This window comes from Planococcus citri, chromosome 3 (genome assembly GCF_950023065.1).
Source record: "Planococcus citri chromosome 3, ihPlaCitr1.1, whole genome shotgun sequence".
NCBI classification, from domain to species: Eukaryota; Metazoa; Arthropoda; class Insecta; order Hemiptera; family Pseudococcidae; genus Planococcus; species Planococcus citri.
Genome location: NC_088679.1, coordinates 35567457 through 35581017, shown reverse-complemented (window position 1 = coordinate 35581017; position 13561 = coordinate 35567457). Strand labels below are relative to the sequence as shown.

Below are 13561 nucleotides of genomic sequence, written 5' to 3'. Positions count from 1 at the left end.
CTCGGCTGTCTTACTGCTTTGTAGACCAGCAGACCAAACAAACGCCTCTCCGGATTTAAGAACCACACACCACCACAGTCGATCCAGTCTCTTGATCGTCTAGCAGAAAAAAATCATTTCATTACGCAACAGAGCTCACTAGCCTGTGAACATACGTTCAAAGAAGATGGCGAAGCTCTTTCTCAACCATAGCGATTAAAATTTATGAAGTGGCAATGGTTAAACAACGCTTAAACGTAACAATTAACGACAAACATAAAACAAAAAATTTGCTGAAAGAGATGGCTCCTTTGCCCCTTTACGTCGATCTTTTCAAAGTAATTCGAAACACAATAATAATGTTTACGATAAATAAAAATAATTGGCCAGACGCCACGACCGGAATTCGTCGCCCACGTAACGCGACGTACACCGAAACAACGCCCGCCCACCTCACCCTCGCTATACTTTGGAGTAAAGGCCGACCTACAAGATGCATTTTATACTTGTGCAAAAACTCTCCTCTTCATCCATTCGCCCGTGATGATCGAGAGTAATGATGAGAACAGTGTGAAAATATCTCTTTTAAAAAAAAGTCATTACTTTCTGGTATATTTGAATTCGAATTAAGTATATAAACAAGACCGCTGAAGATATAGCTCAACAGGGTTACGATCGCATATGGTAGCCGAAGATGAAACCAATGAAAAGAATTATGGTCTTTCGATTTTTTCGATAAGAACAGTTTTCCATTGAAGCATCATGGTCTCATGAACGAATGGAGAGCCTCCCCAGAAAGAAGCCGTACTTTCAATCAAATACTGCCATCAACAATAAATTATACATATGAAAACACAATTGAAAAAATGGCCACAAAAGAACGCTGTTCTTGGTTTTCCAAGTACCGAGAGAAACTTGAGTACTTACATAGAAAAGCAGAATTCAAAAATCTTCGGTTATAATTCACTGCCTAAAAAGCAGCCTTCCCCACCATATAAATTTACAGACAATTTTATCAGGAACTAAACAATCCCAAAAATTTTATAGAGCGGCTTCGAGAAAAAATAATCTTACCCAGATCATTGCAAAACCATAACAAATTTCTCGTGTTTAATGATCAAAAATGAAATTATCAATTTTGAACGCTTTTTTTTAACGACTTGTCGAGAATTCGATGGCAAACTGATTTCTTCATTGAATTGCCAAGAATTTCAAATGTTTAAGACGACCGTGAAAAAGGTGTAAGGATGGAGAAAAAAAATCGCTTCTTTGTAGCACACACGTTTGTTTGTTTCATTTTTTTTTTTTTTTTTTTTGTCAATACGAGTAAAATTAATGCCAGCTAGTTAGCCAAAGGTCAAGATTGTGTTTGATTCCACCATGTCTACAGTAAATAAATCTAGTAATCGTTCATTACGCACACATAAATATTAGCCTGTGTAAATTCACGATCATGTCTGTCATTTGTACACAAACTATCCCCGTTCAATGAGGAAAATAAACTGAATCACGATGCTACCGTAATCTAACATCGTCGAAGAAAAAAAAAAATTTTTTTCCACAAGTAAGTAGCTATTGTAAATTGTATTTACTGATTTGATCAAATAAAATTATCCATAGTTGGGCTTTTCCTTTTTTTTAGTGAGTATTTTTGATGTCTTTCATTTACATTGTTTTTGGAAAGACTGTGTAATACCTAATCCTTATAAATTACATTGGACTAATTCCCAATCCAGTGACATCACATCAAAAAAAGTGAACGACTTGCAAAAAAATCCCCTTTTTTGGTCGATTTTAAAATTATTCCTATCGAATACAGGAAAGACGCCGGCGTTTTTCAACTCAGACATAGTAAAACATCAGCCAATTTCTCAAGTTCCAAAAAAAATTGGCATCATTTCATCTGAAAATATAATCAGCTGATAACTGTTCAGCCAACTGAACAAGCTTCTTAACTCGTCAAAAAATCTCACCGGTTAAAAAAAAATCACCTATTTTTTTTTTTTACAGAATATTGAAGTGCTCTCGTCGTTAGCCGAAATTTCTTCGCAAATTTTCAGTTGTATTTTTTTGCCTTTACGTTAAGTTGAATCCAGACACGAAACATGCGAAAGATCGTAGACTGACGAAAGAAAACGCTGCGAGCATTTAAAAGAAAATAAATTGCTTTTTATTCGATGTTTTTTCTATCTGTTTTTTCTCATAAAAATGCTAGCATCCTTGGAAGGAGTAGATATGTATTACGTGTTTTTATATCATCGAGGGTTAAATACAGCTGAATGAAATTTCATTATTTTTTAAGAATCTCATCTGGTAATTACAAAAGGCTAAAAATTATGATAAATTTTCAACAAAGGGACTCGAACCTTTAATAAGAAAGTCATAAAAACAAAAAAGAAGAAGAAAACTCAACGCAAGATGACAACTGCACGTACAAAAAAAAAGCATTCTTTCGCTATGTCTTCTAAATTGAGACTCAAAAAACTCAACAAAGGTCAACTTTTCGCTACTCACATCAGCTACAAAAGTTTTAATTGGCTTTACACCTTAATCGCAGGTATTTTCCTTGCCCTGCTTTACCTGCGTGTGTAAAAATCTCAAGTACTCGTTGATTTCCGGGTGCTAAGGATACACCTAGCCAAATAATTTCGCTTTACGTAACAAATGCATACGTAGACGTACACTCGTATGATCAACGGCGCTTGGCGATTGCGCCAGTGTTTCGAATGAATTATACCATACGAGGGTAAAATCAACTCTTTTGGCTATGACCACCGGTCACACCGCGTGTACATGATGCTTCGGTCGACATGCCGCGTGCTCGTCGGCTGCCACCTATAAAAAAAAAAAAACATCGTTTTCAAAATCGCACTGTCGGCCAAAAATCCGACGCGCGATAATGAAAATCGCGTACATAACACGGTGTGTTTCGGCACACCAGTATTTTAATGACCTATTTAAAATCGTAGGTAGATACGAAAAATTTGCATGCCATCGCAAAGTAAAAATCTTTCATAAATTGAACACCTACCGCGCGGTACCATGCCACGAAAGAAAATTTTCTTTCGCGAATTAATAATTTCCCACGCTATGAAAGCTCGCAGCAATTCGCGTCTTCTTTGCTCGCGTATCTAAAAAGAAACCGAGCAAATAAATACGCAGCGAATGTGAAAGCACTCGAGCGTTTAGAGCGGTACACGTGATGTTTTCATTTTGACGAAAAATCAAATTAGTCGACATTTCAATCGAGTAGCTTTTCGTTAAATTCTACACGAGCTTAAAATTTCCTAATTTTCACCTCTTTGAACATGAAAAAAGCTACAACTGCGATATAGCTACAGGTGATGACGATGCTATGTAACAAGTGAAGCTATCGATTTTATCATCGTCAGTTACAAAGTCACCTTATGAAACTCATCGTCTGGAAAACAACATCCCACGCAAATTCTTGACGCGGAGTTATTCTCGTATGATGATAATCTTTTTTGTACACATGTGAAAAAAATTCACCAAAGAGAACGATTATTAGGTATCTTGCGTTATTTACATACAAAAAGTTCCTGCCGAGCTTTAGACAGACTGATGCGAGTAAAGAATGAGTTAACTCTCAGCTGTGATCGACAGTTAATATGTAAAGAAAGCTCAGGACTTTTCTCGACTTGGATTTCTTGGATACCTCCCTCTAGTTTTCAAAATAACAAAATTCTCCAGCTTCAATATTGAAATATGGACAATTAATACTGATCCTTTTAGAATAAAATGGGCGTGTGAAGTATAGCTCATCAGAATTACCATCACAAGAAGAAAGACACCGGTGCAGACTTCCTAAGGCTCCTTTCATTCTTTGCAAGTCGTTAATTGGAAAGAAACAGGTGACTTCGCTCACATTTCGAGCAAATAAGCAGAAACTGGATACCTTTCCGGAACGAAAACCCAGAAATCAGTAATGGACCGTTTCGTGTCAGTTTACTGAGGTTGAAACTAAAAATTTAGATTTTTAAATTCAAGATTTCTTGCAATTTCGGGGCGTCCACTGAATCGAAAAAATTAAAATACCCAACAAGTTGATAAGATTTTGAACTGTGCAATTTTCTGTCGAAATATTTCAAAAACCAAGCTTCCTAGGAAAAAGTTCAAAAAAGGATGACCTTTTGATGACTTATTGTGTGACCACTGACCAAATTTCCATTTTTAAATGATGATCTTTAAAAAAAATTACACAGTTTGATTACACAGTTTGAAATTCGACTTTGATGGATGATTTTCACAGAATTTTTAGGCGCTGATCACCGCAAAAGAGTTGATATTGATAATATTACGTATTATCACTGAAATTATATCAATTTTTGGCCACTTTCAAGTGATTTCTATATTTTAATTTTACAGTTTTTATGAGGCTTTAGGTGATTTTTCCACAATTTTATTTCATTTCGATATTTAATGGGATATATTTTTTGTAATTTTGCACTTTCCAATAACTGAGCATTTTTGCAATATTTCGCTCAATTTTTACAATGTTTCATCAATTTTCAGCAAATTCAAACAATTCTTAGGACACTTCAACTTTCGAGCAATTTTTGCAAAATTTTGCTCAATCAAGCCAATTTTCTCACCAAATTTATTGTAAATTTCAGAAACTAGGGGAGGGGGTGGAGTCAATTGGTCAATAATTTTTATACTCATTTTTGACGAAATCAACATTCAATTTTGAGAATAATTGATGAGGACGTTCACGGTCAGTGGGAGACTACCCAGAATAATGTTGAGCCCCTTAGCCGTTCAAGTGGCTGAGCAGGGGGCCTTACACCAGGGTAATCTTTTGGATGCTACATATAACCATGCGCAGAGTTGCGACTTGATTTCTGAGTCTACCAGGCCCATTGAATTCAAAATTCAAGATCACGTAAAAATTATTCGAATTATCAATTATTTACAAAAATAAAATGCGCTATAGACCGAGACTGGAGAACGTACGATTTCTCGATCGTTAAACAAGTGCAAAACATCGAATTCAATTGCCACTTAATCATGCTATCGACCTCGTTCAAACTTAGTTGAACTTGAATTTTTTTCACAAACTAGCGAATTTTTTCCATCACTTCCCGACACGAGGCTCGTAAAACTTTTCGAATCGTAAAAAATGACGATCCGTTGTAAAAAATCTGCCAACTTGAAAGAAACGCACTCAAGAGCGCGCGTGCCGTGCTACAAAACTTCTACAAATGGCGATAAAAAAATCGCCTCGAAAATATCCGTATTTAACTATTATTTGAAACTTCAAAGATGGTGTTTGCTGGCTATTGGTCATAGAAAATAATTACATTATGTAATTATCATCATGCAGCAATTACCGATTTTGCCCTGCCCTGTAAACACGACGAATGCGATTGGTGATCGAATCGTTAACTTCGAGAAGATCGCATAATAATGTTGAATCATAGCAAGTCTGTACGTATACATATAATTCCCATAACAAACCGGCTAACTTTTTTTCGTGGTTGTTAACGAAAAAATTTGGTAAATAAACGTCATTGCGTCAACGTATTCCAGCAATATAGTCTCTTTTATATCCAAACTTCGTGCGTATTTCCTGTGATTCTTCGTATTATACATAAAATTATTTTCAAAGCTCTGTGAATTCTTCGAAGACATTCGAAATCTTTAATATCGTTTCCTACGTTAAATTTGCAAAATAAAAATACCGAATAAACGCGACTGAAAATAATTCGCGATTCGCATAACTACGTATAATATACTTAATGTGTGTTTCTTTTTCTCGAAAGTAATTAATCAACAGTAATCATCGTACTGATATAGAAAATAAGTTTGTTTCAAAGTACCAAATTCGTATTAATCACAAGCCACGTGTATTTCGTCTTCTACTCAATCGGAAATAATTTCGATATCATCTTAAAATTGGCATATCTTTTTTCGAGAAGATACCACCAACGCAGATAGAACTTTAATGTTTGAAAAAAAAAGTGAAAGAGAAAGATCGAAGGGAAAAAGTAATCATTCCTTATAGACGTTGTTTTTCGTACACATAAACATCCCAGAGAAGGGTATACCCCTTCTGAGATGACGACGTATAAATACACAAAACACCATCTCCTTTTATACACGAAAAACACGCGTTTGATTTTCGAACAAACACTGGACCTAGCTAACCCTTTTGCATAATATTACATCCCCGCTGCCCAATGTACATTTGGCAATAGCTAAGACTTCAGCGTCAGGTTTGTCGGTATGGAAATCAATCCTAAAATAGCACCGGAGTGTCCGTAAGTAACTCGCAATATATGTACACTACAAGTACATACATTCGTTAAAAAGTCTCTCTGCACGGCTCATGTATTTGCTAAAGTTAGATAAGTAAAGCTCATTACCTTGAATGTACCTACCTACGTGTACGAGTACGATATGTACTCCCTGCATCGTTGCCACCGCTGCTGCTGCTGCTGTGGTGTAAAGATGATAAATGCGCTTTTGCGAAATTACACTTGAAATACGCCACACAGCGGCGCAATGAGTAGTCGGCGAATTTACGGAATTTTTTACAAACTAACATCTACATCCCCTCAAACGCCACCAGCGCCTCTTTACCCATCGAATGCAATTTTTTCCTTCTCCTACATAAACATTTTCATTATGTACACCGGAGACGAAGAAAAAAAAACATACACGTATCTCTCGCACGGTTCATAATCTAAATTACCCTTTTAAAAACACTCCCGCCACGAGCCAAAAACAAGGTGCCCAACGTTCTCATAGTCGCCACAATTCAAGCGCACCAAAAACTTAATTACCATATCGTCGTCATACTACACTATATGAATTGCTGGCGTCTATCGAAACTACAGCGGCGCGAAAATTCTACCAAAAAGTCGTCCACCGCCATCGCGTCGCGTCGCGTTCGAAAAGAAAACGTGTTTTCTTCAAACTGAAAAATTTTCATATCGAATTAAACTTGGCACATTCCTCAGAGCCCGCCACCTCTCGCTAAATTAAAGAAAATATTTTCTTTTATACGCGTAGGTATACTCAAGTTCAATAGTTGCATGTAAGTTAACACAAAGTTCACACAACTAAGAGAGATTTCCCTTTTAAATATTGACCCATTAATTACACGCAGCTGCTGGACACCTCTACCGTAGTTATCCATTTCCATATGGTATTCAAGCTCAATGAGCGCATACACCTTAACGACGAGTAAGTAATTGAAAAAACTCTACGTACTGCTAACGTACCAGTAATGAATGAATATAGGGCCAAGATATTCTATTTTTGAAAAATAGGTCAGCAGCAGGTGTTTGCGAGACGGTCAGGTTTAAGCAGTTGGCAAACTGTCTGGTAGGAAAAAAAACGAAGGATTTTATTCTCTTTATAGAAGGAAATGCTCCACATACATCATATATGGTAATATTTTTGCATTTGATGACGGAAGTGCGATCGTTAGGATTGGAAACACTGTCGTGGAAAAAATACACATTTTAATGTTAAATACAACCAGAAAGAACTCAAAATAAGGTTCGAATCAGTCGATTAATTGGCTGTGAGTGAACTCAAATTCACTAGATCAAGTCGATGCAATTTCTTCCCCTTACCCAAATTAAACCCCTGCCGGAGACGAAGACAATTCGCAAACGAAATAAATGATCAAATATGAAATCTACCTCTACTTACACTTACGCCTGAATTAGAAAAAACTAACAAGGGACCCCCCCCCCTCCACATGGTAATCTCCGATTGGAATGAATCTTGAACTGGCGGAGAGAGGACCTAAAAAAAAACCATCTCACAATTTTCAGCTGCTCAAGTTGATTTTTCGAGTTTTGGCGAACAATTGAAGTTTTGTTTACAGGTAAGTATACAGCTGTTTCACTCACAAACGGGAGAAAATTACAAATATCCATCTTTCCATCGTATCAACTTCAGGAGCTCAACTTTTGGCCAAAGACAGTCTTCTAGACCCCTAATCGACTAATACCATCATTGGCCGCATCCGGCCGTCCGGTCAGAAAACATCATTTTTTACAGTTTTTTCTTATCTTTTCTGCAAATTCGAAAAATGGTAGTTTTTTCCCAACATACGAACTTGAGCAGCTGAAATTTTGACCGAAGGGTCTATGCTTGTCTGCTTGATACCTAATCTACTAATAATATTTGTCGGCCGGATCTGGAATTATCATCAGAAACCGAATTTTTTACTAAACTGGTTGCTTATGAGTATGCATAGTTTTACATGACATTGGAAAATTTGAAAAAACAGTTGAATCGCCTCACCTAATAAACTTCTAGAGCTCAAATTTTGGACAAAACAGTCTGTGATGGATACTTAATCGACTCACATACCATCAAAGCCGGATCCGGTCATCCGGTCAGAAAACGGATCTTACAAATTCACAACGGTAAAAAGTTATATTTTCTGATTGGGCAGCCCGATCCAGCCAATGAATGAGGCGATTAAGTATATTCATCACGGATTGTTTGTCCAAAATTTGAGCACTAGAATAGAAGTTCATGAGATGAGGTGATTCATTTGTTTTTCCAAATCTTCCAATGTCATGTAAAGCTACTCGTATGCATAAGCAACCAGTTTGGTAAAAAGTTCGGTTTCTGATGTGTTCCAGATCCGGCCTCCGGCCGACGCGACGGTAGTGTTAGTCGATTATATATCAAGCATAGACACTTCGCCCAAAATTTCAGCTGCTCAAGTTCACTGCTATTTTTCAAATTTGCAGAAAATATGAGAAGAACGATAAAAAATTTCAGTTTTTTATTTGGACGGCAGGATCTGGCGAGTGATTGTATATGAATCGATCAGGTACATATCTACATACGTAGAAGACTGTCTTTGGCCAAAATTTGAGCTCCTGAAGTTGATACGCTGGAGAGATGGATAAGCATTTGTTAATTTTTTCCAGTTTGTGAGTTACCTGTGCAAACAAAACATCAAACGTTCGCCAAAACTCGAAAAATAAACTTGAGCACCTGAAAATTTGGGGATGGTATTTTTTTTTTTTTTTTTGAGGTCCTCTTTTCACCAGTCTAGATTTCATTCCAATCGGAGATTAACAATGGGGGGGGGGGAGTTATTTGTAAGCTGAAAAAAACGGTCATGGAAGATATAGCAAGAGTAAAGAAAGAAAAACAAGAACATACGTAAATAACAAAAAAAAATGGAAAAAGAGCTGTCCGAATTTACAAACCAAAAAAAAAACTGCCGACGAAAACTGACCTATGGAGCTGATGAAGTACCTACGAAAGTTCGAAGTAGGTACGTATAAAAAAAAATAAAAATTCGCCTGATGAACTCTATACCTGCGTCCATCATGTTCTCAAATTCAAATTACCTATTTTAAAAATGATTGGGTTTTTCTTAGATTTCTGAATAACTGGATATAAAATTTTTCTTTTCTGTTGCAGACAGAAGATTGGATTTAGGGTTCCATATTATGTGCCAAGTGGTGGCGCGAAAACTAAAAACAATTCTAGTTCATTCCCCAATTTTTTTTCTTTTGGTGCCAAAAAATAAGAATGAAACCATTCAAAAAAACTTTTCATTTCATGACTAAAAGCAAATATTGACAAATTAATCAGGTGTGAACAATTTCCACAGTAAAAGTATGCGACCACCAAAATCGTTCTGTGTATTTGCATACAATATTCCGAACTAGCTCTTTCAAAATCAGCTCAATTTTATCAAGTTTTTCTATATTAAACTCACGTGGTATCGTAAAAAATAAAAACTACACAATAAAAAGAAATTTTCAATCAATGAACTCATATTGAACCGATAGCTTGTCGCGAATAAAAAATGGAAATTAAAAGTTACGTCGAAGTTGTAGCATGACTGAAGTTTCATTTCCCGGAAATATTTTCATGTCGTTAGGGTTCTTCCATCGATATAATTTTGTTTATTCAGATGTGCAATTTTTTCGCGGTATTTCATCGAAGAATATCCTATTTCGACGTCATTGAATATTTAAAATTAGTTCGTCGAGTCGTATCGTTGGTAAATCGCAATTTATAATTACTTTTTCTTTTCGTTTCGCGACGTCGATACGAAAATGTGCATCGAGTCAGAATGCACAACGATGGGCGAATTACGAAATAATTTATCGCTGAAGAATCGACTGAATGACGATAATATGTACCTATGTTATTTTTTAGCGAGTGTAAGTAATTTCATCGACGTGATCATGTGATAGTATTTTTTGATAAGTTCAATCAAGCGGAGATGAGTAAGAGATAGGACGATTGAGGAGTATGATCGTTCGAGCAAATTGCAAAAATTATTCGTAAATTCAAAATTCGTCACATAAACGGGAATGTTTAGAAACACGTATTCATTTCCTACCTTCGCAATGTTTGCAACGTTTTGATTGACGATGATCGGTACTGACTGGCATCCTGCGGTACCTGGACAAGTATCACGACGACAGACCTTTTGGCCGTCTGCTTGCGGTCCCATAACAATCACATTGTTGTAATCCTGCTACAATGACCAATTACACCTCTGCCAACTTGCCCAATACACCGACCATTGACACACCACAGCGAATTGAATCCGACAGTAACTCAACCAACACCTCAGCGTCCAAAAAAAAATTAACAATAATCATCCATGATACGCCGGTAACTGATAACACCGACGATGATAAGCATTCACCGAAATGAAAATCCCCGGCACGATCGATTATTGTGAAAATTACGATACAGTCACACGAATGAATACACGATAAGGGTAGCTAAATATTTACGAATGAATTACCAGAGCACAGAATACATTGCATTTCCGAAGATCTTTCGGACGACTTCCGACAATCGCAACTGCTGATGTTCCATGGAATCTTTTTTTCCTTTCGTAAAAGCTCCTTGCGTCGTAGCGCATTCTTTGGCAACGTGCCGCACACGACGTACTCGTTCCGGACGCCCGCGAGAGCAACCCGTGACTCATTTTAATACGTTAACGACAGCCTGTTGCTGCCCGCATCGCCTATTTTTGATATTACCGACACATTGGGTTTAAGGGAGACGACGCGAATTTTCGATTCCGCGGAGCCGGAGCCGCCGTCATCGCCGCCAAGCACCGGCTCTTCGGTGACTCCTTCTTACGTCGCTAATTCGCACCGCGGCGTTGACACGATTCAAGATGTACAGTCGTCTTCGTTTATTCCTCTCGCTCGTCTTTGAATAACGCCACCTTCAGCTCTTTCTCTTGATACACATATTCATGCATCTGTTCTGTGTAGTAAGTATGTGCAAATAGAAACATAGGGGATTTCACTTTCTTCGAAACATATTTCGCATATTTCTGTATTTTGTCAAATTTCAACCATACGAGTATGCATAATGTTTTGTTTCATCAACGACGATCATTCGGAACTAGGGTGATTTCCTGTCCCCCTCTTTTTTTTATCTCGCAAAAAGTAAACGATAATTACAGAGAAGATGATTTGAAGCTTCCACGATTGCCGTTTCAATTTATAATCGAAACCAGATGGAATGCTTCTTTTGATAGACACTTCGTATGGATATTTGATTTATTAATTGAGAATGTGTGGCTCCTTTTAGTTTTTCCTTAATTACGAGTATTCGAATTTTACGACCGTGTCATTCAACTAGAATGAAATGTCTACCACTTGAAACATCAATACAATAAGGCCATGAATATTCCATCAGCATCATGTAAAGACAAGACACATGATTTCTGGACTGTTCGAAGTTATCCAGGGGTGGGCAAAAGTCAAACTTTTTGAAACAAACTTTTGAAAAATTTGCAAACGAGTTTCATAAAAATCATAAGAATTGATCAAGATGGAATTTATATTTTTATTTGTAAGGGGGGGGGGGGAGAGCAAAATCAGCTTTTCAGAGATGAAAAATCGACATTTTAGATAATTTTCCGAAAATCGTTCATAATGAATGATTATTTTATTGAAACGAAGGCAAAATTACTGCTCGAGCGAAAATAATTTTTCGAAGGCGAAACGAAGCGTCCAACGAAAAAATTACACACGATCAAAATTGTAGAGAATTTAATTCTAATCATACTAATGCCATTAGTTTTTTTCTAGGATGCTTACATTTTGGTTCAAAAAACTAAAACTTTTTGAAATGAAGTTTTGAAAAATTTGCAAACTGAGTTTCATAAACATCTATCTGGAGGCAAAACGCAGCGTCCAACGAAAAAATTACATATTACAAAAATTGTAGAGAATTAAATTTCCAATCGTTATAAAGACATTAGTTTTTGATTTTTGTTCAAAAAACTAAAACTTTTTTGAAATGTGAAAATTTCATTTTTCAATTTTTGAAAATTTGCAAGTTGACTTTTGCGGTATTTTCCGTACTTTCGTCGCGTATTTAATAATAATGATGAAAAATTACAATAAAAAACGACATTAAATTTGATCAAATTTAAATAAACGTTTCAGGGATTTTTAGGTTAGAGACCAGCAGTTCTCATGTGATAGCGTATAAGCTACTTGTTCGGAATGAAATGAAAAAAATCTGTTATCCAGAAAATACGAGTAATTAAGTGCTGCGTTATACATTTTATACAGAAATTACCGGTTCAATGAAAATTCAAACGCGAATGTGGTAGGCGTTAATGGGACAAGAGGTGGTCGATGGTAGAGTGTACACATTTATCGCCACGTATTCCGTCGCCCACAAAAAAATTGAAGCTGCTTCCATATCGTGGCCAGCGGTGACACTTGTCCGGTGAATTAATCTCGTCTGTCTTTTATACTATAAACACGCATTTATAAAAAAAAAGTTTTTTAATGTCTGTTAATTCGCCCACTAAATGTATCGCGCGATTCTTGATTCTCATATGTGGTTTATTTGTGTAGAAAAAATTTTCTCGTCTGTTAGTCACCGATCTATAATAAAAGTATAATTGAAATTTTTCGCCAAATACGCCGGATGGTCACATCTACGTTGAAATTCGTTTCAAAATTTGAAATTTAATTTTTTTGGAATGAAAATGTTCGGGGCTTTGAGCTTTGTGAGAGTATAATACGAGTTCGGAGAAATGTAATCTCGTCTCGTCTGTTTTGATAAAATAATGCACCAAGTGGAGGATGAAACTATGGATGTCACGAAATTTCAATGTTGACGATTTCCGAAAGAATGGCGCATGATGCGTGCACGTTTTGTATTTTCTTCTTTTCTTTCTTTCCCCGTATGTATTAATGTTGTTTTTTAATGACAGATTATGTTTTTTTTTCTTTACTTATGCGTGTATTTTGTGTGAGACATGTTTTTCATTCATATCGCAGATTATTACGTGACTCCTCAGACGTAACCCGTTGCCAATGAGGTTAACGTACATTTCTTATGTTTATATAATCAGGTAATTTACTTTACACTATTTTGTTGGTGCGTTTTAGTGTCATGAAGCGCGGCATTATTAATCATTTGGTTTTTACTTGTTGAGAGACAAATCTATATTTTCCATGAGTTTTGGAGAAAACTTTTCGCCAAGTATTAAACAGCGAATGTTTGGAAGTTGCGTAGTATTTGTGCAACTTCTAGTCGGTCATTTCACTCCCGATTTCGGTCACATATTTCC

At 36.5% G+C, this 13561-nt stretch overlaps 1 protein-coding gene across 2 annotated transcripts in view; it reads right to left on the bottom strand.

The window, feature by feature from the left end:
* The window catches only part of Mrtf (Myocardin-related transcription factor), a 136128-nt gene that overhangs the window by 102503 nt on the left and 20064 nt on the right, over positions 1-13561 (bottom strand). Inside the window, exon 1 of one of the 2 annotated variants that reach the window (XM_065354850.1) lies at positions 10340-10838. The exons of the other annotated variant lie outside the window; for it this stretch is intronic. Coding sequence (XP_065210922.1) covers positions 10340-10391 — 52 coding nt within the window. The 5' untranslated portion in view covers positions 10392-10838. Of the gene's footprint in view, positions 1-10339; positions 10839-13561 lie in introns of those variants that run through there. 2 annotated transcript variants of the gene reach the window in all.